The sequence below is a fragment of the Erinaceus europaeus genome, chromosome 10, assembly GCF_950295315.1.
Source record: "Erinaceus europaeus chromosome 10, mEriEur2.1, whole genome shotgun sequence".
NCBI classification, from domain to species: domain Eukaryota; kingdom Metazoa; phylum Chordata; class Mammalia; order Eulipotyphla; family Erinaceidae; genus Erinaceus; species Erinaceus europaeus.
The window spans coordinates 26,757,151-26,782,105 of record NC_080171.1 but is presented as its reverse complement, the minus strand read 5'-3'; the positions used below and the strand labels follow the sequence as shown (position 1 = coordinate 26,782,105).

At 54.0% G+C, this 24,955-nt stretch overlaps 1 protein-coding gene across 5 annotated transcripts in view; it reads right to left on the bottom strand.

Annotated features, from left to right (window-relative positions):
* The window catches only part of VAV2 (vav guanine nucleotide exchange factor 2), a 162,353-nt gene that overhangs the window by 53,420 nt on the left and 83,978 nt on the right, over positions 1 to 24,955 (bottom strand). For all 5 annotated transcript variants that reach the window (XR_009551985.1, XM_060199347.1, XM_007521432.3 and 2 more), the window contains exons 3-4: positions 21,021 to 21,079; positions 571 to 639 (exon numbers count right to left, since the gene is read on the bottom strand). Coding sequence is in view for 4 of the 5 variants with exons in the window: in XM_060199347.1 (XP_060055330.1) it covers positions 571 to 639; positions 21,021 to 21,079 (128 nt within the window). In the remaining variant the exon portion in view is untranslated. The remainder of the gene's footprint in view (positions 1 to 570; positions 640 to 21,020; positions 21,080 to 24,955) is intronic.

Below are 24,955 nucleotides of genomic sequence, written 5' to 3'. Positions count from 1 at the left end.
GAGGAAGATCCAAGCAGACAGGAAGGCCAGGAATTGGAGCAATGGTTCCCTTGGGCCTGGCAAAACATCACTTCTTTGGCCTTAGTCTCCTCTCCTGCAGGTGAGCACCCCTGCACCCCACTCCCCCTTCCCAGTGAAGCTGTCAGCCCCCTCCTCCAAAGAGCAGGCCTCCTGACTCCTGATCCCCAAAGAAAGCACAGCACCAGGCCATAAGCTGAGGAGAGGTCTCTGTTCGGTCCCTGGGGGCTCCAAACCCAGGAGAGGAGGGAAGCCAGGGCTGGGCTGTGAGGGTCAGAGATAAGAGGACACACCCTGTGCCTCTGGGGACAGATGTCAGCAAGGCCCTGTGCCCACGGCCACCTCTGCCACAGCCTCCTCCACCTCTGCAGGGGACACGGGCAGCAGGTCTATCACAGAACATACGGGCAGAAGCACTCCTACCTGGGGACACTACCTGGCCAGCCACATCCAGGGCCAGCCGCCAGGAGGGCCATGCTCTCCCTCCACCCACAGCTGCCTCCTACATCCTTGCCCCCCACCACCTCCCGCCACCCTCCCATCCCTCCTTACTCAGCCAGCTCCTCCAGGCTGCGGTAGACATCATCATCATTCTCTGCTGTCTCCTCCGATGGAAAAGGCCTGCAGAGAGGAGACAAGGGGGAAGGGAGCAGGCTGAGTGGCCTCTGAAAGGAGGTCCCTGCCAGGCTCCCCAGGAAGAGGAAGGCATGCCTGCCTGCCTGGGAGAGCCCGGGACCTGCACCAGCCACCAGGTGGCAGTGCAAGACCCATGGGCTCAACCAGGAAACGGGAGCATCACAAGGACCTGGGTGTCCATACTGGCAGGTGGGGTCAGACATGGCCCCTGCCCAAAGAGCCACGCAGAAGAGCAGGGGGCAGGGGGGAGCATGGCCAGCTGCTGTCAAGGTCCCCCACACTGTGAAGCCAGGGGACAAGGTCACTGCAGCAACCTCCTCAGAGCCTCCCCAGAGACATCAGCCCCCCCCCCCCACCTGTCTAAAACTCAGAGCTGTTAATTAACAGCTTTTGCCACACACATTTCACAGTTTCCTGTTTGAGGGAAGGTGGGGTCCCCATCAACTCTGGGGTCCCCAGATGTATCTGGGAAGAGTGAAAGAATTCCAACGTGCCGTGATGAATGAGGCTGCATCCCTTCAGGAAAAGGAGCAGCGGTGGTCTCAACTATAAAAGCATTTCCCCAGCACTGGATCCATCATCTGTAAACCCACCCAGGCCCTAGAAATCACGCTGTGTCTCCAACGCCACCTGGATGAGGAGTCCCGAGCTTTCAAGAGCACAAAGCAAGGAGGGGAGAAAGGCCCTCCCTGTTCCCCCCTTCACAGCACCATACCATCCAGAAGCGGAGGGACATCCACAGATGTGCTGATCCTCGGGCTCATCGAACTCAACTGAGGTTGGGAAGTCCAGGAATCTGGGCTCTCAAAGCTCCCCCGATGTTCACTGTGAGCAGTGATGGGGTGAGGCTGAGCTGGCCTGTCATGCCAGGCCCACCCTGGGTGGCCCTAAGCACCCATGTCCCATGGAAAAGGCTGGGCTGGGACCCTCGCTACAACCCTTCTTGTCTCCGGGTCCTGAAAGCTCAGATTTGGCCCCGGAACCCCAGGCAAGCCCAGGCCCTTCCTGACCAGGGTCAAGCCATGATTCCGTTTCAGTCAGTGTGCATCCTTTCAAATATATTAGCCACAGGTCACCAGGCTAGAACGACACTCCAGACCATTGTGACTGTCATCTCTCAAGTTCCACGTGGACTTCCTAACAATGAGGAACGTCTGCAGTCTGGTGAATCAGATTGCTCCCCTCCTCAAACTCAGGATCAACAAGTCCCTGTGGACATGCCATATCCCGAGGGCTCATCCTGGCCCATGGCAGACATCACCAATCGAGAGCAGCGCTCCTATTTGGAAGGCCCACACAAGCCATTGAAACCCAGGGCTGCAGCCCTCAATCAGATCTGCTGTGCAGACACAACACACCTGCTTGGCTGGGTGAGCTGAGGTGGAGCAGGAGACCCAAATCTGAGTTCTATCACATGCAGTGTGACCTGGAAGAGTTACCGAACATCTCCAAGCCTTCAAAAGTGGGGATTTGTACACCCAACTTGACAGACTGGCTGTCATGGACATGGGCTGTACCCAGCAGAAGCTCTGGGACACTGCTGCCACTTTTGATCACCAACACGGTCTCCCTTCCTCAGGCTAACCCCTAGGAAGGGTAACCTGCTAAAACAGTCCAGCTCTCTCCAGATAGAAAGCTCACGGAGACATTCCCATCACTTTATGGGAGAATTACAGCATGTGTGATCTTCTTAAGGTTTCCTTTCCCCACGACTATTCTAGTCCTGCCCACAGTCAGCAACGCTGTCTTCTCGGCCTCTGTCTTAGCCAACAGGATCAAACAGGAGCAGAGAGTGGCAGTGACCCTGATACTTGCAAAGCCCTTGCTGCTTTCATCCTAATGGCCTGTTCAGGGCCACACATACCCATTGAGAATAGAGCTGCAAATCCAATTAATTCCTGCCACACTCAGACAAAGGCAAGGGCAGAGTGGGAGGGGGCAACCAGCCAGAGGCCACATGGGGCCTCACACCCTGGTTGTCAGGACTGACCCTAGAAGGGACAGCAATGAGAGAGAGAGAAGGGTGTGCTTGACCAGCCCTCTGGTCTCCTTCTGATTCCTGCTCCCTTGCCAGCCTTTTGTGTCTGCTCTTCTCTCTGCTTCCGTGCCCTCCTTATAGCTCAAAGGGGGTTGGGTGGTGGTGCACCTGGTAGAGTGCACATGTCGCCATGTGTGAAGACCCAGGCTAAAATCACTGGTCTCCCACCTACAGGGCAGAAGTTTCATGAGCGGTGGAGCAGTGTTGCAAGTGGCTGTCCTTATCTCTGCCTCCCCCCATTTCATCCTCTATCAAAGAAAGAAATAAAATTGCCAATGGGAAAAGTAGAAATGTGCAGGCCCTGAGACCCAGCAATAATCCTGGTGGTGAAGAAAGATGGGGAGGGGAGGGGAGGGGAGGGGAGGGGAGGGGAGGGGAGGGGGGGGAGGGGAGGGGAGGGGAGGGGAGGAGAGGAGAGGAGAGGAGAGGAGAGGAGAGGAGAGGAGAGGAGAGGAGAGGAGAGGAGAGGAGAGGAGAGGAGAGGAGAGAGGAGAATGGAAGTCAAGCCCCATCTCATGGAGGAATACCTAGCTACTCTCTCACCTGGTCCACTTCTGCCCAACAAACAACCCTGTAGCAGAAAGTAAGAATGGGCAGTTGGATGGCTAGACAGATGGACAGGAAGACAGACAGGACAGATGGACAGAGAAGTGGGTGGGTGAACATGTATGTGGATGGATGGACCTGTCCCCTCCCTTCTGCTCTGGCATCAGTTGGGCCTTCAGACTCCACTGTGCCGCCGTCTCCCACCTACTCCTCTCCCTGCTCTCCGAAGCCCACACATTAACTAATGGCATGCACGTGCTCCTTAATGAGGAGGGGAGGACAGTAGGCTTTGTGTACAGACAGTGCGGCAGGGGACACAGAGGGCAGGCAGCCAGGAGGAAGTGGTGGCATCAGAGCAAACCCTTCCTGAGGACACACTTCGTCGCACCTGCTTCTGGGAAGCCCATCTCCCCAGCTCACCCAGGGAATCACGGGGATGCCCACAGAGGAAGCAGCACACATGCCCAGAAACCCCATACATAGCCCACCCCACCCCACCCAGCTCCCCAAACCCCCTGCTCACACCACTGTGTCTTAGTCAACTCTTTCCCCCTCCCTCCATGACCTTCATTGGGCAGGGCAACTAGTCTCAGTGCCAGGGGCTGGAGAGGCCAGCAACAGGAAAGGGGCACCCTAGTTTTGGCAAAATAGCTCACTTGGATAGTGCACTGCTTTGCCATGTACATGACCCAGGTTCAAGCCCAGCCCTCACTGCATTGAAGGAGGCTTTGGCGCTATGGTCTCCATCTTTCTCTGCCTCTGCCTTCACTAGAGAGAGAGAAAGAAGCTGGGGTGGAGGGTGGAGAGAGAAGAGAGAAGAGAAAAAAAGGAAAGAAACAGACACCCTAAGAGAGCTCCTGGGTCCAGAGAAGAGGTGAGCATCAGCAGATGACCAAATCTCTCCCTCTTTACTCAGATCTGGGCCACCTGCTCTGAGCTGACTCAGGTAGGGGCCTCACATCCCACAGCACCCAGAATGTGGGGTCCCTCAGAAATAAGCCGCTTGTGGGTGCTGACTTACTGTTTCACCAGACACTACGGGGGGCAGGGCACCTGAGCTGTACCCAAATGCTTGCTATATGCTCCCCCTATATGCTGCTTGGGCGCTGACCACCCACAGGCCTCTGCACTGGGAGGCCAAACCCACTGGGAGGCGGCCACTGGGTGCAGAGGCTCCCGCCTCACCTCTGAGCTGCGCTTCCAGACAGCCCTGCCCACCCCCAAAGCTGGCCTGGGCTCCTTTCCCCACCCCCCAGAGACCCAGTCCTTGGACAGGATGAAATAGATCTGCCCTCCCAACCTCTCCTGCCTGTACTGTAGAGGAGGCCACAAGGAGAGCGCTAAGAGCAGGTTTCTGCAGGTGGCTCGTCTGAGTTCAAATCTTAGCTCTGCTGCTGCTGGCCTGCTGTGTGGCACTGAGGTGTGTGTGTGTGTGTGTGTGTGTGTGTGTGTGTGTGTGTGTGTGTAGGGGGTGAGGGGAGTTGCCCTTGTTAAGATGACATAAGAGAAGCCAAGCGGTGATCTACCTGATTGAGTGAACACACTGCAATGCTCAAGGACCTGGGTTCAAGCCTGTGGTCCCCACTTGCAGGAAGGAAACTTCAAGTGGTGAAACAGGGCTGCAGGTATCTCTCCTTTTCGCTCTATATATCCCCCTTCCTTTCAATTTCTCTGTCTCTATTCCAAATTAATTAATTGGGGATCGGGGAACCATATACAAGACATGGGACATGAGGGTGCAGGTGCCCAAACTGAGAAAAGAGGCGTCTTTCCTCACAGACCACAGGTGACAGACCACAGACCTTCCTGCCGTCTGCCCCACAGCCACCACTGGAGGGGCCTTGGTTTCCTGTTCTACAAAGCAGCCACACACAGAACTGGGTGCAGTGGGGTGTGGGGACCCTGAAACTGGCCTGCTGCCAGGTCTCCACTGGGTTCCAGGCATCTCATGCAGTGGGCAGGGGTCATGGCGTAGGAGTAGGAGGGGGAAGCAGGACTGGCTTTCTGCCAAGGGCATTGTCACCTGGGACTGGGAATCTGGCCGTGCCTGCTGGAGCAGCAGGCAGCCAGGCAGACGAGCTGACTGACAGAGGCCATCCTGAGGGCCAGCACCATCCCAGCTTGCTGGTGGCACAGCAGGCCCACTTAATTACTAAGGGCCACCTGGGGGCCGTCTTCTAATTGGCTCCGAGGCCTTGAAGCACCAGGGCTTCCTTATAAAAAAAAATAAAAAAAAAAAAAAAACCTGCCCTCCTGCTAAACAGCCCCAACTGTCAAAACACATCAGGAGCTTCTGTTTCTTTTCTTAGTTCACCGCCTGACCCTGTCCACCCACCCCAGCACTGGGGGCGTTCAGGCCATGCCATTCTAGCCAGATCAGGCCTCTCCCTGCATCAGAGACTGGGAACCCCACACCCCTTGTGGAAACACCCCAGGGCAGATGCCAAAAAGGCACAGAAAGCTAGAGGAGAGAAAAGGTTCTGGGTAGTCTTGGCCTGGGGAAATCAGAAGGGCTTCTCATAGGAGATAGATACCAGGAGCACGACTGTGGAAAGCACAGCCTATCCTGAGTTCAGAGTTCTAGGCTCACAGTGGCACAGACTGAGGCAGGAATGGGCTGCACAGCCTCTTAACTCCTGAGTTTCCAAAGGCCCTGGGGCCACCCACCTTGGTTACTTGTTTATAAAATGCCCCTTCCCCCAGCCACCTCGACAGCATTCTGTGAGGTTCCATGAGCTGCAGTATGAACAAGCACCCCAGGGTCCAGGCATAGGGAGGGTGGCTGGGATAAGTGTGGAAGTGGTCATACCCTGAGCCCTCAGGCTGTGTGGCTGGGGTTCCAGGGCGCGGAAGCTGAAGGCCAGAGTGGCTGGGGCACAGCGATGGATGACTGGCTGGACCTTGCATTGCCACCAGACCTCAGCCCAGGGCTGGTGTAGAGGGAGGTGGGCCTCTGTCTCCACACAGTGGGGGACTGGCAGTTAGGGACGTGGAAATAAAGTCTCGCCATAGCCCAGCAGTGACCAGCCCTCCGCAGAGGTCCATCAGGTAGCCCTGAGGGGGTGAGAGAGGGCCTTAGCATCTAAGGGACACCAGCAGGAGGGGCGTGGCTGGCGGCAGTGAGATTCCAGTGGGAGGGCATGGCCAGCTAAACAGCCCCAGAAAGAGGCGTGGCCATACGGGCATTGAGGACCCTCCCAGCAGGAGAGAGAAGCAGCCCCACCCCAGCCTGCCCTCCAGACCCCTAGGAGAAAGTGGGCCCTGCTGCCCCTGGCGGCAGGAGAGGAGATGGGGAGATAAAGGGGCAGGAGAATGTTCTTTTAGGCTGCTGGGAGGCCTGAAGCATTTTTGATTTTGCAGACCATTCTTGAGAAGGCCTGTGGTCCGCAGGGTCCTCCTTACAGGGTCCCGCCCCCTGCAGTTACTAGCTTTCAGGGCAAGGGTCTCTGGGTCTCTTCCCAGGGGACACCTGCCCAGCGTGACAGGAAATCCTCAAGTCCTCCCTGGATAAAGTGCTCAGGATTCTGTTCTTCCGGGACGCAAAGGCCGAACTGGTCAGAAGTCTGCACAGTTCTCCTGGCTCTCCCAGGGTCACTCCAGCCAGGCCCCTTCACAGCTCAGCTTCTCTTATAAGCCTGTGGCACTCTATTTCTGCCAAGAGAAACTGAGAGCACACCCCCAACACAACCACAGAAGCATACACCTATATAATGCGTACAGCAGCCCCACCTGGGACAGCGCCTGCAGGCTGGGTCCCCATGTGAGCCAGACCTAACTCCCAAGAGGGAGACAGACGGGAAGGATGGGGGCAGTCCCAGAGCCATCCAGAAGCCCTTCCTGATCCACATCCAGCAGCTACTGACATGTACAAGAAACAGCAGCCTCCAACACCCTCTACAGCCCACAAATCCTGGGAAGCCAGGCTGGGAGGGTCTCTGCTCCCAATATGACCATGACAGGTCCTAGCTGGGCCTGGCCTCTCTACCCTGGAGCCTCCTTAGCATGCACACAGCCAAGGAGGAGTTCTGGGCACAGTTTTGGAGCTGCTGACCACCCCTATGTTTTTTCCCACACCTGCATAGATGTGACACCCTCCCCACCCCACCCTAGCTGGCCCTCCCAGTCCAGTCCCCTTTCCATCAAGTGCATACTCATGCACACACTTCCTCTCCACAGACACCACCCACAGCGCTGCCAAGTGCCTTCACCCCTAGAACCTCTGCTGAGCCCTCCACACCCCAGCACCCAATGCTCTAGACCTACCACAGGGGGCTCTGCTGCCTACTTAGAGGTCAGCCAGGTCCAGCATTACCTCTCCTGTGAAGCTCACTGGCCACCTCACACAGCTACCTCTGTCTGCCCTGCCCCCACCCACAGTCCTGCCCCCTGGAGCTGGCCTGGGGAGCAGGTTCAGCAGCCTGGTGGCAAGTCAAGATGGCTGGGAACAGCTGCATGCTGGACTGTCCCAGCCCCAGGCCTCTCCGGGCAAGCATGGGGACAAGGACAAGACTCCCACCCTTCTGCCATGAACCAGTGGGTCTGGCTGGATTCCAGCCCTCCAGATGGAGCCAGCCTGGGTCTGAAGGCGACTCCGAGGGTGGAGTGGGCTATGGTGGTTCACCTGAGGGTGTTTCAGTCCCAGGGCTCACCAGGCCTCAGGGCACGGCCCCAGGATTGCATCAAGCTGCTACATGCTGGACTGGGGTAGAGACTGGCCTCAGTCTTCCAGGAGGCCCCAGGGCCAGGCACTGAGACCGGAAGGACCCCCCAGATTGGCACTAGATTAGTGCTAGGCCCAGGCACCTCCTTCCCACCCCCACCCCCCGCACCAGATCCCATGGGGGAGGGAGGGGCATAATGTGATGGCTTGTCTGCTCCTGACCCTGGCTGAAGATACCTCGCTGGCCCCAGATCCTTCCTTTGCACAGTGGAGTGAAATCCTGACACCCCAGTTCAAGCTGCTGCTACAGTGGGGCTGGGGGAAGGGAGAGTGGCATCCCACAAGGACCTCAATGCTGCCTAGGAAGGACCTGTAACATCACGTGACAATGAGGAGACTGCCCTGGGCCTCCCAGTCTTCTGGGTTGACTAAAGGCCCCAAGCAGCAAAGACAAAGCAAAAACCACAGAGAACGCATAACCCGGGCCAGGAGATAGCTCACCAGGTAGAGGGTATGCCTTCCCATGCGCGAGGACCTAGATTCGAGTCCTGGTGCCACATGGGAGCACCCATGGGTGACACTAGGGAGGCTCCAAAGATGGAGCGGTGCTATGGTGCCTCTCCTCTCCTTGTCTTTCCCTCTTTCTCCTATCTCAAGTAAAAGGAATGAAGGGGGGGAAAAAAAAAGTCGGCCTGACCTGGGAGCAGTGAAATCCCGCATGCGTGAGGCCCCGTAACTGACAAAAAATGGAAAAAGGAAAAGAAAACACAATAACAAGAATTTTGCAAGAGCAGGGAGTGGGGAACCTGAAGTTCAGGCCTGTTTACTTCTGGACAGGCCACTGGACAGAGCCCAGGCGGGCATGAGGGGATCATATTTCTTTGTGCCTGGGAGCTAGAATGTTCTGGTTCTTGAGTAATTGGTGGACTCATGCATGTTTAAAAAATTAAAGTTAAACTAATAAAAATACGAAAGAAGGGCTGGGGAGACAGCATAATGGCTCTGCAAATGAGTTTCCTGCCTGAGGCTCCAAGGTCCCTGGTTCAATCCCAAGCACCATCAGCCAGAGCTGAGTAGTGCTGAGATGGGGGGGTGGGGGAAGTATTCAAAAATGCAAGAGGGAAAGATAAGAATAAACAGAGAAGAAGATATGGAAAGGAAGTCAGATGCTCAAGCCCACGATTCCCCAAGTCTTTGGAGATGGCTGACTGTGCCACACACAAAGGCAGGGTGACAGCAAATGGGCTTGCCTGCCATAGCCAGACATGGCCTGTCACCCCATGCTGCCACAGATGATGTCACCACCTCTCAGCCTCAGTTTCCTAATCTCTTAAACAGATGACAACAGTCCCTCTCCCGGGGCTGAGCCTGGCCTCACTGTCAGGGAGACATTGGTCACACAGGAGTGACCCTGGTCACAGTGGCTGCTCTGTTCCAAGAAGAGGCTGTCCCCCAGCCATGATGGGAGTAGGGGTGTAGGGGAACAAGTGGAATACAGCACAGCACACCTGACTCACTTTGACACCAGCCAGACACATGAGGCACCAGCTGGAAGTCACCAGCCTCAGTAGCCATTTGCTGCCCAGTCTCAGGTGGACAAACCCTGGCTGGTTGGTTGGTCTCTGCACCCAGCTGGGCTGAATCAGAACACCTGAGAACCCTCTGCACAGGTGGCACCCAGCCACAGCTGGAGAAAGCTCCCTGGATGACCCTAGAAGGTGGCCAGGCCGCCTTCCCCACCCCACCTCCACCCCCACCCCACACACACACACACTCTCTCTCTCTCTCTCTCTCTCTCTCTCTCTCTCTCTCTCTCTCGCCACATTTCCCTCCTCTGGGGTATTCTCATGTCTTCACAGCTCTTCTATGTGGAGATCTCCCCCCCTGCTTCTCCCATCTCTGAACACTATCTATCCCATCACAGCTGCCCAGATGTGTTTCACAATGGGGTTTGATGACGGAGTGCCTTTTATGGTCCTGGTGGTCAGAAGGAGAGCTGGTCCACCCCTTGAGGGAAAGGCAGGACTCCTGGGGGAGGAGGGTGGGGTGTGCCATCACTCCTTTTTCCCCACGCTGAGTGCTACAGGAACAAAGCCCCAACAGAATAAAGAGCCCTTGTCCAGCATAGCCACACCAGAAAGGCTTTCCTCCTGTCCACCTACATAGGGGCAACTGGACTGAGGTGCTTGTCCTTGGGAGCCCACACCCCACCCAACTAATTTGAGGGAATGGTGTCTCTGAACCTGGGGCCACTCTGACTGGGCAGCCTCCTCCTGGCTGGCAGAGCTGTGTAGACTGGGTTAGGACTCTGGGGTGTCAGCAGGCTTTCAGGGGAGCTGGCTTTGCACCCTTATAAGCAATGCACACGGGCCCTCCCCAGAGCTCACTGCCCAGTAAGACCCAGAGCTCTGCAGAATTATCCTAGGCTCCAATAAAAGGTCCCACAGACCACCAGCTCAAAACCACAGGGGCCCGTTTTCTAAAGGGCAGAAGGCCTAGCCTACGGTTGGCAGGGCCCTTGGAGGCTCTGAGGAAAGGGAGGGTACTTCCTACCCTTCCCAGCTCCTGGAGGCTGGGTGTCCTGGGCCCCTCAGCAAGTTTCTTATAAGGACACTTAGTGTTGGGTTTAAAGACACCTTAAACATATGAGAATGATCTAGTCAGGAAAAGCGTCTTTGCAGATGCCAGATGAAGGTTCTTGGGGTGACTATTTGTAAAGGGTTGGGGGCTTTAAATCCAACAATAAGTGTCCTTATAAGACGCTTCCCTGTATCCCTCTTCCTGGACTACCATAATTTCTACAAAAAAAGGGGCTGGGATGCAGAGGTCTGGGGTCTCTCTCAGGGGATCTGCCGGCTGCTCCTGCATAGCTATTTCTGTCCTGGCCTTCAACCCCCAGGTTCTGGTACTGGCCCACTCTGGTCACCAGCCCTGGCCACTGGTCAAGGCAAGCCCTGCTGTACAGCTCAGCAGATAGCTGCCAGGGCAGAGGAACCTACTGCAATGGCACCAAAAGAGTCTCGGCAGGCCCACCCCCTTGTCCTTCAGGTTTGGAACCCCATTTCCCCATCAGCATGGCTGCAGTGCCTCTGCCAGCCTGGGGCCGGGGCTCTGCTACACATTTACCTACTGACACTGTGGCGCAGGAGATGCCCACAGACCAGGCACCAGCAGAGCAGAGGAAAGAATGAAGGAATGAACCAATACCCTGGGCCCAGTCAGCACCTATCCTGGTCCTCAGTTTCCCCAAGTGTAGAAGGAGGAGAGGAAGACCCCTCCAGTGTGGTCATACTGGGTGGGAGCAGCAGGAAAGGGTCAGAATGTGGCCAGTGGGGCCTCCATGTCTACTCGGGTCATTGCTGAACAGACCTTGGCTGGAGGTAGCATGCTCCCTGCTTTCAACAAGCATCGCCCCTTTCACCAGACACAGATAACAGCTGTGCATTACAGGCACCCGTGACATGTCCCCACCTCGGAGCAGGGCAAATGCTTCCAAGTTAGGCACCCGGGCTCCCCTGAGGAGGCCCAGGGGGTTGGTGTGAAGCGCGAGAGCCACAAATGGGAGGTGACGGGTGCACTCTGCCCCGACAGCTTCTGGAGAGCTCAGGCTGACACAGTCCTCAGCCCTGAAGAGGGGTGCACTGCCCAGCACCTCCACAGAACAGGGTACTGGGAGACACACACCCTACACTTTGGCCTGCAGCCTTCCCACAGGCGCTGGGCAGCCCCAGGAGGAGGCTGCAGGTTTGGGGCAGCTACTCCTCCTCCTGCTGACTCTCGTTTCAGAACAACTGAGAGCTGAGAAGTTCAAGAATGTCATCTTTGATTCCTCACAAGGACTTGACACATGACATTCAACTTCATCCCCTCCCCACTCCAGAACACTACTGAGGGTGGGGGAGATAGTGCAGCCCTTTCAAGCTCTAACTTATCTGCCAGAGGCCCCGGAAATCCAGGGTCAGGGCCAGGTGGTGATGCATCTGGTTAAGCACTCACATTACAATGCACAAGGACCTCGGTTCAGGCCCCTGGTCCCTACCTTCAGGGTGAAAGCTTCATAAGTGGAGAGAAGCGGGGCTGCTGGTATGTGTCTGTCTCTCTTTCTCTCTCACCCTCCTCTCTCAATTTCTCTCTTCTCTATCCAATAATAAATAAATAAAAATTAAAAAAAAAGAAGTCCAGGTGTGGTCCGGGAGGAGGTGTGGTGTAGTGGATAAAGCACTGGATACTCAAGTTGAGGTCCCAAGTTCAATCCCCGGCAGCACATGTACCAGATGATGTTTGGTTCTTCCTTTCTCTCCTCCTATCTTTCTCATTAATAAATAAAATTAATTAATTTTAAAAAAGAAGTCCAGGTTCAATCCCCACATGCCCAAACTGAACAGTGCTCTGGCCCCTAGTTTCTCTCCCGCCTTCCCTCCCTCACCCATCACCCTCCCTCGTCTTATAAAAGTTAACCTTTTAAAAAAATTAAAATTGGGTCAGGCAGTGGCATGCCCAGTTGAGCACACATGTTACAATGTGCAAGGACCCAGATTGAAGCTCCAGGTCCCCACCTATAGGGGGGAAGCTTCATGAGTGAAGCTTGCTACAGGTGTCTCTCTTTTTCTCTGCTTCTCTATCTTCCCCCTTCCCTCTCAGTTTCTTTGTTTCTATCCAATAAATGAATAAAATATTAGAAACAAATAAACACTGAAGTGCCTTCTGTGTACTAAGGGTCAGATGGGGCCTGAACTCACCTGCTGCTAGAACACGTCAAGAGGGGTGGGGTCTGTCAGGACAGACAGGTGGATGGGTAGAAGGATAAGTGGATCGATGATGGATGGGTGAAAGAGTAGATGGATAAATGAATAAGATTCATAATGGTAGATGGAGTGGATGGATGAATGAGATGAAGGAATATGGATAGACAGATAGTTGACCACACACACACACACACAAACACACACACACACACACACACCCATGGAGACCCCTCCGTGCTGTGTATCCCAGCCACCGCCAGCCAGATTCTGGCCCCTACCACTCAGGAACACACAGGACACCCCCTAATGTGCCTCTTTCCAGCTTTCATGCTAAGAGATGCAGCCACAGAGGGATATACACAAGCTTCCTGGGAGTCCTGTCCAGTGGTGACGACTGATGACGGGAGCGGGGGAGGGGGGAGTCTGTGTGTCCCCTTTGCCCCACCCAGCATCTGACAGAATCACTGAAGGCCACCTGGTTGCTGCCTGCCAACAGTCCCAGTTTGGACTCTGCATCAGCCAGGGATTTCACTGTCTCCTTCCACAGCCCCCCTCATGACAGCACCCAGGACCCAGCAGCAGGGACACCTGCTCAAGGGACACCTGCACTGTAAGCCCTGGACAGCAGGAAAGGGTCCCAGAGCCTTGCGGCCACCAGCGTTCTCCCAGTCTGCTCCAAGAACTAGACTCTCCTTCCAAAACGTAGGTCACTATCACCAAGTTGGGGGAGAGAGTTCTCAGCTACAAGGGGTGCTCAGTAAAAGAGGCCAGCACACCCCTAGCCCCCAGCCTGGGCCACTCCATCGGCTCCGGTTCATTAAACCAAGAGAAAGCAACCCACAGGGCCTGCCAGGCCCTCCTCCACTACACTACCTCACGCCTGCCCACTCCCTTCATCAGCAAAGCACCATGCATTCTCAAAGTTGCAACAGAGACCTCAGAAGAGGTGCCAGGAACACCCTGGATGACTGCTGCTTCAGATGGCCTGATCCCCACATTCAGATTCAGAGGCAGGAAAAGGAGAACCAGCCTGCCCCCGGGAGCCAATGGTGCTGAGGAGAGAGAGTAACTAGTGCCAAGCTTACACACACACACACACACACACACACACACACACACACACAGCAACACACTCACACTCAGTGTGATCAACAGTTCCTCAGAAACCAATATTAAGTGAAATGCATACATATACACACCATTTGTAGTAGTAGTAGTAGTAGTAGTAGTAGTAGTAGTAATCGTAGTAATGAGAGAGGAGGGAGAGAGAGAGAGAGAGAGAGAGAGAGAGAGAGAACCAGAACATTACTGTGGCACATGCAATGCTGGGGACTGAACCCAAGACCTCATGCTGGACAGTCTTATCCACTGCACCACCTCCCAGGCCACAGACATAACATCACTTAACAACAGGGACATGATCTGAGGAGTGTGTCACTGGGCAATTTTATTGTTGCGCAAACACAAGAGTGAGTTTGGATACAGTGAGATGGCACAACCCACCATCTTAAGTGATACATGACTGTACAAAGAAAGCAGGTCCTGCAATAATGCTGCTCTTTCAGTGTCCTTGTGGATGGTTTCTTTCTCATTGATGTTATAAGGAAATGTCTTACACCAAGTGACGATGCACTTGGTACAGCAGATATGCTACAATGTGCAAGGACCTGGGTTCAAGCCCCTGGTCCCCACCTGCAAGAAGGAAGCTTCCTGTGCAGTGAAGCAGTACTGCAGGTGTCTTTCTCTTTCTCCCCCGCCACCCTCCTATATCCCCCTCCCTTCTAGATTTCTCTCTCTCCTATCAAATAAAAATGGGGGAAAAAAAGAGAGGGGCCAGGAGGTGGTACACGTGGTTAAGCTCGTAGTACCATGTGCAAGGGCCCATGCAAGACCTGGGTTTGAGTCCCCGCTCCCCACTTGCAGTGGGGATGTTTCACAAGTAGTGAGGCAGGTCTGCTGGTGTCTATATTTCTCTCTCCCTCTTTACCTCCCCCTGCCCCCAATATATCTCTGATCTAGCAAATAAAATAGAAAAAAAAAAGTTGGCCACTAGGATCAGTGGATTTGTAGTGTTGGCACTAAGCCCCCAGAGATAACCCTGGAGGCAAAATGAAAATAAAAATGAGGATGGGGGGAGGAATCTATGCAGTGGTACACCCAGTTGAATGCACATGTTACTAAGTTCAAGCCCCCAGTCCCCATCTACAGGGAGGAAGCTTCATGAGGGGTGATTTAAATCTGATATCTCTCTCTCTCTCTCTCTCTCTCTCTCCGTTCTCCGTTTCAATTTCTCTGTCTCTATACAAAAAACAAAACGTAAAAGGCAATATCATTAACCAAAATGAAGCTACTAGAGACCCTGATGGACAAGCACAAACACACTTACTAGGTGTGTGCGCGTGCACACACACACACACCAAATCATGGATGCACACAGCATGTACATGTCATTTAGCATGCTGTCCTCTGCTGAGCTTGGGGTCAGAGCAGCAGCCCAGGAGAACACGAAAGGACACTGACTAGCAGAAGTAACTTTGGGATGAAGAGGAGGAGTGGAGCCCAGCTGGAGCCCTGGGCCTCATGCCCACCATGCTTGATGAGTTTCTCCCATGACTGACCTGAATAGTGAGGTGCAAATGTGTGTGTGTGGGGGGGGTGGTACAAAAGGGGCTGGATGGAGCAGCAGGGGACACTTGACAGCCAGGCACAAGCCCACCTAGAAACAGTCCCTTTTTGGAAAAGGGGTCAAGCCTTGCAAAAGTGGTCTCGTTTGACCCCTAAGGTCTCCAGGAGCGACTCTCTCCCTCTGCCAATTCCATCCTCAGAATAAACAGAGAGGGACATGGCCCAGCCTATGTCCCCACGCAGACCCAATGAGAACAGGTGGCCAGAATACCTGCAGTCACCAGGAGGAAGACGATTCAGAGCATCCAGCTGGCAGGAAGAGCTGCTGATCATATGAAAAGTGTTCAAATGTCCTCTCTGGTGGGCAGTCCAATTACCTGGAATTAACCAGGTGGCACCCGGCAGGAAAAGGGCCATTGCCAGCCAGGGGTGAGGGGTGGGGGGGTGGAGACTCCAGGAGCCACAGTAGCCCTACAAACACTGGAGAGCCCACCTGAAGGAGGGGAGCTAAGCTTCTTCACAGCATGAGACCTTTCTTCTCAGGAATCCCCAGAAGCCTCCAGATCCCCCCAGGCCTTCCTTATCATCCTCCGCTTGAGACCAGGCTGTTTGGGGAGGAAAACCGGGTCTGGGGTGGAAGTCAAGGGCACAAGCTCTGCCATCTGGGCTGCAGAGTACTCCTGGCCTTGAGGAGGATGGGCACGGAGCAGCACAGATCTCTCTCATGGTATCTGAGGTCAGAGCCCGAGAGCTGCATCTCACAGGCTGACACTAAGCTTCCCTTTTGGTCTCCCTCTGCTTTCCCTCCACAGCATCACAAGTCTTCTCTGTTCCCACATCTCCCTCCTCTGATCCTCCCACCTCCTTCTTAGAGCAACAAGAGCAGTTCTGCCGGCACTGAACCTTCCCCATCACACACCTCTCGAGGTCAGGAGGTCAATGTGTCTTTGGGAAGGCCAACATTCAGCCCCCACCTTGGCCAGCACCCCCAAGGTTTTGCGGGTTTGTGCAGGAAAGGAGCAGGCTCACAGCAATCTGGTGGCAGTGGGAGCCTTCCTAGGCTACAGAAGAAGAGACCGATGTTCCAAGTACATCCCTGCCAAGGGACAGTGGCTGCCATAAACCTGCTTGAAACACATAAGCCAGCAGCTGGGCTGCCACAGACCTGCTTGAAACACAAGCTCCTGAGCTTCACATTAGACCCGCCCTTTCTCCTCAGACTAACCACTCAGCATAGTGAGAACCCCACATCAGGACAGTCCCCAACCTGGAGGTGTCAGTCTTACCGTACCCCACCGCGTGCTGAGCTGGGCGACACGCTGCAGGCACCTCTCCCCACCCACCCTCGACTCCCCACCCAACAACTGGCACCAGGGAGGGATTCTTAGCTTAAGCCCCCAATGCATCAACTGCTGAGAAGTACGGCTGCAGCTTTTGTAGAGAGTCAGTTCATTATGCAAGAGCACGCGGGTTGTGAAAATGATCGTTTGGCTTTTTTGTTGTGTTTTGTTTTTACACAGGAGCTTGTCGGGCTCCCATCCAGCTGGGAGGACTCCCCACACTCCTGGGCTGTGGGGTTCAGCCCAGAAAGGGCTGTACCAAACCCAAGGCCTATGAGCAACAGGAACATAAGGAACCGCTCCCCAGTGATACCTCTGTGATCGGGCACCCTGAAGGTGGGGCTCCCGCATCCGGGGGAATCTCAGGTTGCGGTACAAGGAGATTCTTTAAAGTCCTGGCACTAAGTGGAGCCTCCACGCTGTGAAGGAAAGGGACTTGGTTGGAGTCTGGGAGAGGAGGGAAAACAGAAGGGGAGTGAACCCCAACAAAAGATCCAGAGAGCTTTCTGAAGGGTGGTAAGGGGGCCAGGGGACCCCACCCTTCCTTTGTCTGCAACTATCTTCCTCCTTCCCCTTACCATCTCCTGCTGGTGCAGAAAGGGGTAGCTGGCAGGCTGGGGATCCCACAGCCAAGAGGGCCTGGCCTGCCCTGCTCCTGGAAGCACCTCAGAGCCCGTGGTGTCCTGTCTGGTCACAGGTACCTGTGACAGGATGTAAGAAGGCACCCAGCACCTGCAGAGGCCAGAAACCAAGGGGGACTCGATTGATGGCAAGCTGAGGCTCAGAGGGTGTTCCTGGGACATGACAGCTCCTGGTGGGTCCATATGGGTCTGCAATAGGGAGGCCCCCTCACCTACCCCCTTCCCCCTCTCTCCTGGCCCCACCCCCACCCCCACTTTCTGGCCTCTGATTTTGGCTAAGTTCTGAGCCTTTCAGCAAATCACAGAGCCCAGGCGAGCATGTGTGGGCTCCCAGCACACCCCACCAGTGACAATGCGTACTGAGCCCCACTCTGCCCCAGCGAGGGGACTGGCAATCCCCCTGGGGACATTAGGGACACAGGGAGAGGAATCAGCATTCCTGGAGAGACCTCCAGCTAAGGCTGGCTCCCCAGGTTCCTTGCTACCCTCTAAGCCATCAGCAAGGGCTCATGGTCAGCTGTCACACTCAAGGAAATGGGAACTCGGAGCCTGTGGACAGGATGGCAACCCCAGTCTCAAGGGGCCAGAGGTCTGGAAGGTCTGGGACTCAGCTAAGAGCACAGCAGGACCTCATGGGAGCAAAGTCAGGAAGTCTCATCTGCCCCCCGCCATCACTCCCAGGAAACTAACTGCCAGGTTGAGAGGAAAAGTTCTTATCTCCTAGACCCACTGGGGGTGGGGGTGGGGAGAGGGATCAGAACACTGCTCTATCATCCTTGGAGTTGTCTGTGGAGCAGAGATTGCAGCCAGGGCTATGCACTGTAAGGCCTGTGCTCTCCTTGCTGAGCAACCTCCCAGCCCCCAGAATGGCCAGCTTTCATTGCACAAACCTCACCCCTGCCCGCATATGTGGAAAGAAGAGCATGTTGAAAACAGGTGGGAAAGTACAGCCACAACACACAGGCTGAAGGGGGACGGTACAGAAAACTCGGACCACACAGCATCCCTGGATCCGGAAAGGCCACATTTCTCTCTAAGTGCTATTGATCTGTCCTTGTGATAGATCTCTCAAGAGAAAAAGTCCAGTGCAGGGGTTGGGTGGTGGCGTACCCAGTTAAGCCCACATGTTATCATATGCAAGGACCCAGGTTTGAGCCCCTGCTCCCCATCTGCGGGGGGGGGGGGGGGAGCTTCAAGGGCAGTGAAGCAGGTCTGCAAGTGTCTCCCTCTCTGTCTCCACCTAATATATAATAATAAAAAAAAAAACTGGGGGAGGAAAAATGGCCGCCCATAGTGGCAGATTTATCATGCAGGCACAGAGCCTCGGCAATAGCCCTGGTAGTAATAAAAAAAAATTAAAATTCTAATAATCCAGTGCAACCAGGGGACCTCTGAGGTATTAGAAATGTGCCAGACAGACTTACAGGGATGAAGAGGTCACATAGGCTCCTAAGCTAAATATGGGCCCCAGACAACATGAAATCAATGGGGTCACAGTCAACAATATTTATACACCTTTCCCATATTTGGGAGCTACTTTCTTCCTTGATCCAGCTTTCTAGCCCTTTTTCCAGCCATGACATCATCTCCCCAAACAATAACTTGGGTCCATCCACATATCAGAGGTCAGGCTCAGGAAAAAAAGTAGTATAATCACGGGCCCTTTGGAATATAACTAAAATAGGCCTACTAGCTATGTACAAAATGGAGACCCCAAATCTTCATCTGCAATATTCCAGCCTTTAGGTTCATAATTAGTCAACAATTTGTTTGGCTTTACATATTAACTCTTTTTTCAGCCACCAGGTTCCAGATGCTACCATGATGCCAACCGAACCTCCCTTGGCAGACAACCGATATGTCCTAGAGCCCCGCTTCCCCAGATCCCTGCCCCACTAGGGAAACAGAAAGACAGGCTGGGAATATGGATCAACCTGTCAACGCCCATGTTCAGCGGGGAAGCAATTACAGAAGACAGACCTTCCACCTTCTGCACCCCATAATGACCCTGAGTCCATACTTCCAGAGGGATAAAGAATAGGAAAGCTATGGGGGGGGGGATATGGAGTTCTAGGGGTGGGAATTATGTGGAGTTGTACCCCTCTTATCCTATGGTTTTGTCAGTGTTTCCTTTTTATAAATAAAAGTTAAAAAAGGGGAGTCAGAAGGTAGTGCAGCGGGCTAAACGCATGTGGCTCAAAGCACAAGTGGCTCAAAGCGCAGGGACCGGCATTAAGGATCCCAGTTCGAGCCTCTGGCTCCCCACCTGCAGGAGGAGTCACTTCACAGGCAGTGAAGCAGGTCTGCTGGTGTCTGTCTTTCTCTCCCCCTCTCTGTCTTCCCCTCCTCTCTCCATTTCTCTCTGTCCTATCCAATAACGACGACAACTACAACAATAAAAATAAAGTTAAAAAAAGAGAATTTTTTTAAAAAATTTAAAAAAAAGAAAAGAAACGTGCCAGGAAGTAAGATTGTCATTTGTAAGGTTTCGAGTCTGTTGTTGTTCTTTATCACCTAAGCATGTGATATACTTTTCTCTGTATTTAACGTGTAGTTTTAAAGCACTTTAGCCATTCCATGTGTGACGTTAAAAGTAAAAGGGGGAGGGCTGGAAGACAGCTCACCCAGTAGAGGGCACACGTTAACATCCACAAGGACCCAAGTTTGAATCTCCAGTTACCACAGAGGAACAGCTACATGCAGAAAGCAGGTGGTGGAGCAGTGCTGCAGTGTCTCTACTCCCTGTGTCTCTCTGTTGCTTTCCCTGGCTCTTACCCTCTACCTAAAAATGGGGGGGGGGGGTTTTTGGATCTTCCAAGAATAATGGAGCCATGCAGGCAGGGAGACCTGGCAGTGACCCTGGTGACAAAATCAAGCAAACAAAAACAAACATGCACATACACAACTTCAAAGGAGTTTCTAAGAATGCCACGAGCAAGAGAAGTGCAAGTGGGTTCCCTGGGAGAGACCAGATTCACATCTGTCTCCAGGACTCTGGACAAACAGCCCCCATCCAAAGATAGATAATTCAATGGGGCGCAGAAGTGGTACCAGCACCACAGCCCAGCCTTCCAGCACAAAGCCCGCCCCCCCCACCCCCCCCCCCCCCCCGCCCAAGACTATTAAGTTCCCATAGTTCCACACTCTTATGGTGCTGTTGTCCCCAGCCAGGGCCCCTGAACTCACCCCCAGGCCAGCTTCTTCTGCCCCACCCAGCCTCTTCAGTCTCACCTGAGCCTCACTCACAGGGACACAGAGCAGGGACAGGCTTGGAACCCATCCCCATTTAGAAGACTCCCTGATCTCCAATCCATGCTCAGAATTCAGCTCTCCCTTGGGGCTGCCCTCTTCTCCCCTACCCCCACATGTCAAATAGGAGAGACCAGATCAAAAGGGACATAAGATTCCTGCAAGCTGGTCTTCTGGAGTCCAGGCAGAATCTAAATTGAGAGCAGAGAAGATTCCCCAGGAAGGGGCCCCTGTGCTCCAGGCCCAGCCTCCCCCGGCTGGCTCGGGAAGCGCACTTAGGTAGGCAATGGTCTGTGAAAGGTTTAATTTGCTGATCTGATCACCTAAATGAAAAGAGATTTTGCAGCCATCACTGACATGCTGGTGTGAGGTTCCTGGAGAGAACCACAGGCTGCCCCCCTCCTTCCCACCTCTATAGGCAACTGCAAGCACAATAGATGGAAATGCCTGAAGGCAGCAGGTCTGCCTCAATTTCAGCACAGGCTGGAGAGGCAGGAGAGAAGACTGGGCTGGGAGACTCACCTGATGCCCTTGTTCTGTGCCACGACATGATGGGACAGTCTCGACACTGCAGAGATGACCTGGAGGGAGACACAGAAAAGACACTACTGTCATTTCACAAAGAACTGAAAGGAATCATCAGACTGTGCTGAAGTGTTCTGCAGACAGACAGACCCTTATGGGGAGCAAGCTTCACACAGGCCAACACAGCGGAGTGTTTAGGCCATGTTTATTTTGCAAGGTCTGTCACATGGATCCTCTAATATATGCTGAGGTGGCCACACTGGGGGACAAAGCTGGGCTCAGGGCCACAGTCTGTCACCTCCCTGCATGAATCCTCAGCCAGTGCCCTGAGCCTCCTTCTTGCCCATAAGAGGGTTCACTTTGTGGGGGCTGCTGGGCCCATTCCCTTACCCAGGACCACCCTTCCAAAGTGCTCATTCCAGGCTACTGTTCCAGAAGGTACAATGTGATGACTAACGACTCCAGCTTGAGGAGGTGCTGGCTCCATTTCAGAGATGGATAATAAGAGGCCCAGAGAGGTCCCGCGACTTGCTCAAAGTCACACAGCATCCTGAAGCAGAATGCAGAAGCCAGCATCCTAGTACTCTGCTCCTTTCCCTTCCAGTCTTTCTTCCCTCCCTCTGACCACCTGCAGGGGTCAGGCTGCAGAAGGAAGCAGACTATGGCAGGGTCTCTCTCCAGACCCCCAGGCTGGTCCAGATGATCTCAGAATTGCCCAGCCATGAGCAGCAGTCACTCTGTTTCCTGCTGCTCCACAAATCTGACCCTGTCCTCTGCCCCAGCCAGCCTTCTCCAAACACACACAACCCATCAGGACTGTAGCCTCAAAAGCCCCAGTGCACTGGTTCCATGGGCCTTCAAAATGAAAGCTAGCAAGCAGACATGAGACTCTGAAGGTGGTGCTAGAGAAACTGAGGCAGGGAGAGGGAGGTGAGAACAGAGCATAACAAGCTGCCCACGATTTATTATAGAATCAGTGCACTGAGGAAGCATCAAAGGTTCACTATACGAGTGAATGAGTGTGTGTGTGTGTGTGTGTATGTACACACAAGTACAGATGTGTTTCTGTAAGTTGCCTGCATGCAAGACAGCATACAGGTTTCCGCGTGTGCATTATTACCTCTGTGTACATGCACATGCGTGTTAGTCAACATGCTGCCGAACCTGTACCCACAAAGTCTCCATGGTGGTGTGTGAGCATGTGAGCTGGGGCATGTGCACTGCATGTGTGCATAAATCTGCACTGGTACACCTGTGTGCAGGCATGCGTGGCATAAGCACATAGTCCAGGGAGTTGGGCGGTAGCGCAGCGGGTTAAGCGCAGGTGGTGCAAAGCGCAAGGACCAGAGTAAGGATCCCGGTTCGAGCTCCCGGCTCCCCACCTGCAGGGGAGTCATTTCACAAGCGGTGAAGCAGGCCTGCAGATGTCTATCTTTCTCTCCCCCCCTCTGTCTTCCCCTGCTCTCTCCACTTCTCTCTGTCCTATCCAACAAGGACGACAACAATAATAACTACAACAATAAAACAACAAGGGCAACAAAAGTGAACAAATACATAAATATTTTTTAAAAGCACATAGTCCATCCAAGGTGACCACTCACTGATTCAGACAAACTTGCTGGACACTGACAGTCCCAGAACTGAGCACCAGGGGCCACTTCTGGACAGAGTCCTCAGGCCTCCACCAGGCCAATCTTGAAGTGTATGTTGGGGCTCAAGAAAACCCAGTCTCACTTATCCGAAGCCCCCAGTACAATCCTCAGACTTCCTTTCAGGCTGTTCTAGTAGCACTTTCTGAAAAGGGAGCAGGACAGGTCAGTAAGCCCTGGGCACAGAAAAGCCCTTTCTCAGCCAGCAAGAAGGCCCACAAGCCGGCGCTGTCTTCTGGAAGGTGCTTCTTTCTATTTCAGGGGCAGGGCCTGGAGGATGTCAGGGGCCCGTGGTTGCACAGGGTTCTTCTGTGCTAGTTCAGATGAGACTCAATTGGCTTCTTGTGCAAGCAACCAGCTGAGGCGCCCACACTTCTGCCCTACAAGGCGCCTTTCACAAACCATGAGCTGCGGGGCTGCTGTTGTTATTCTTGGCTTTCAGGAGCCCCAAATATTTAGGAAGTCTAAGAAGGAAGGCCATATTGCTGTGTGTCCTTAAGAGTTGTCTACCAGGATGCCAGAAATGAGAGCGTCCAGGGTTATGCAACTAAAGGCCATAACTCTGTCATGACTCCCCAATGGCCACACTGAGCCAGACACAAGCTAAGCGCCCTGCCCACTCAGCGGGCAGAGGGAACCAGCTGCCCAGGAGACAGAAAGTGTCCGCTGACCTAGAATTAGTACTTTTGCACTGCATTTTCCATGAGTTGAGCCCCACACTGAGAGAAGGGACTAGACAGAGGACAAGCAGGAGCCTGGAGAAAGGCTCCAGGATGCCCATGTGCCCATGCTCCCAACACAGACCACTGCACCACATGGCCTCAGCCCCAGCTTGCAGCCACTTAGCTCCAGGCTGGACTGTGACATTAGTAGTTTGTGAGGTGTCCAACTCTGGGTTCTCGCAGCTGCTAGAATGGAGTGATTGGGCCAGTAATGCCCTTGGGGTGCGGCCGAGGGAGGGCAGCCCCCTCCTCTGCCTGGGATGTGAGTTTCTGAGCCTGAAGGAAGAGGCTCAGGTAGGGGGCTCCTGGGCTAGGTAAGAGGTCAAGTGTGTGGAATGGACCCCACGGAGGTTAGGGAGCAGGGCACACCCATCTCCCTGTAGGAAGCATCTGTGGCATCTGGGGCTCCCAAGGACTCAAGCCTGCTCTAGCCCAGGACAGATGAGCGGGGGTCTCCCAGGAGAGCTGCTCTTGGGCCTTGATCAAAAGGCTCCAGTCTATGGCCCTCACCAACTCTGCTAGTAATGTAAATGTCACAGGATGACATTTTTCCACCTTTTATCTCTGCCTCTCCCTGTGTCCCAGTGAAGTAACACAAGGACACATTGCCTATTCTACACACACACACACACACACACACACACACACACACACCCTCCGCACATCAATAGCGTGGCTAGGTTTTTTGATAACCTTATTTTTATTATTTATTTTTTTTAATCTATCCATGTGTTGAATAGAAACAGAAAGAAACTGAGATGGAAGGGAAGACAGAGAGACACTCACAGCCCTGCTTCACCACTTGTGAAACTTCTCCTCGTGCACGTAGGGACTGGATTGAACCTGGGTCCTTGTGTATGGTTACCGTATGTATAACCAGGTACACCACTACCCAGCCCCCTGGGTCTTTGAGTTCATGTCCCCAGCTGTCAGTGACAGAATGGGAGCTGTGGTTGGCATCAGTGAGGAGCAAGGAGTAAATGTGTTAGCCCAAGGGATGCAGGTGGAGGTCTGATTGCAGACTGGGCCCCATGCCCACATCCCCATCCAGCCACGAGCTACCCTGATCCCATGGCTCATCACCAGATCCACGCGTGAGTGGGCAGATTCACCAACACTAGTGACCAGTCAGCTTCCTCACATCCCCAGGAGGAGCTGCAGAACTCCCATGCTCACTCCCAGAGGCCAACACTACTCTGAGCTCCAGGAGTGCTGGCTCTAAGCTGGGTTTGCTCCTGACGCAAAGCCAGAGTCCTCAGCAAGCAGACTCATCTGCTTTAACTTCCACCTGAGAAACCTCTCCAGGGTGGGGAGAGTGAGCCAGGCTCCAGGTCTCAGGCTCCAGGTGTGGGGAGGGAAGACAGGGGACGGGGAGGTTCCGGGAGACACTGGCTAGCTGCACAGGCATGGGAAAACCCAGCTTACAACTTCTTTAGCAACAAGATGACCATTTTTGTTTCCTGCACTAAAATTTCCAAAGTTTAAATGGAGGTGCTGTTCGATGAAGTATCTACAGCTGAGGCACTCAGTCAAAAGTCAGGACAGGCATGGAGGGAAGTGG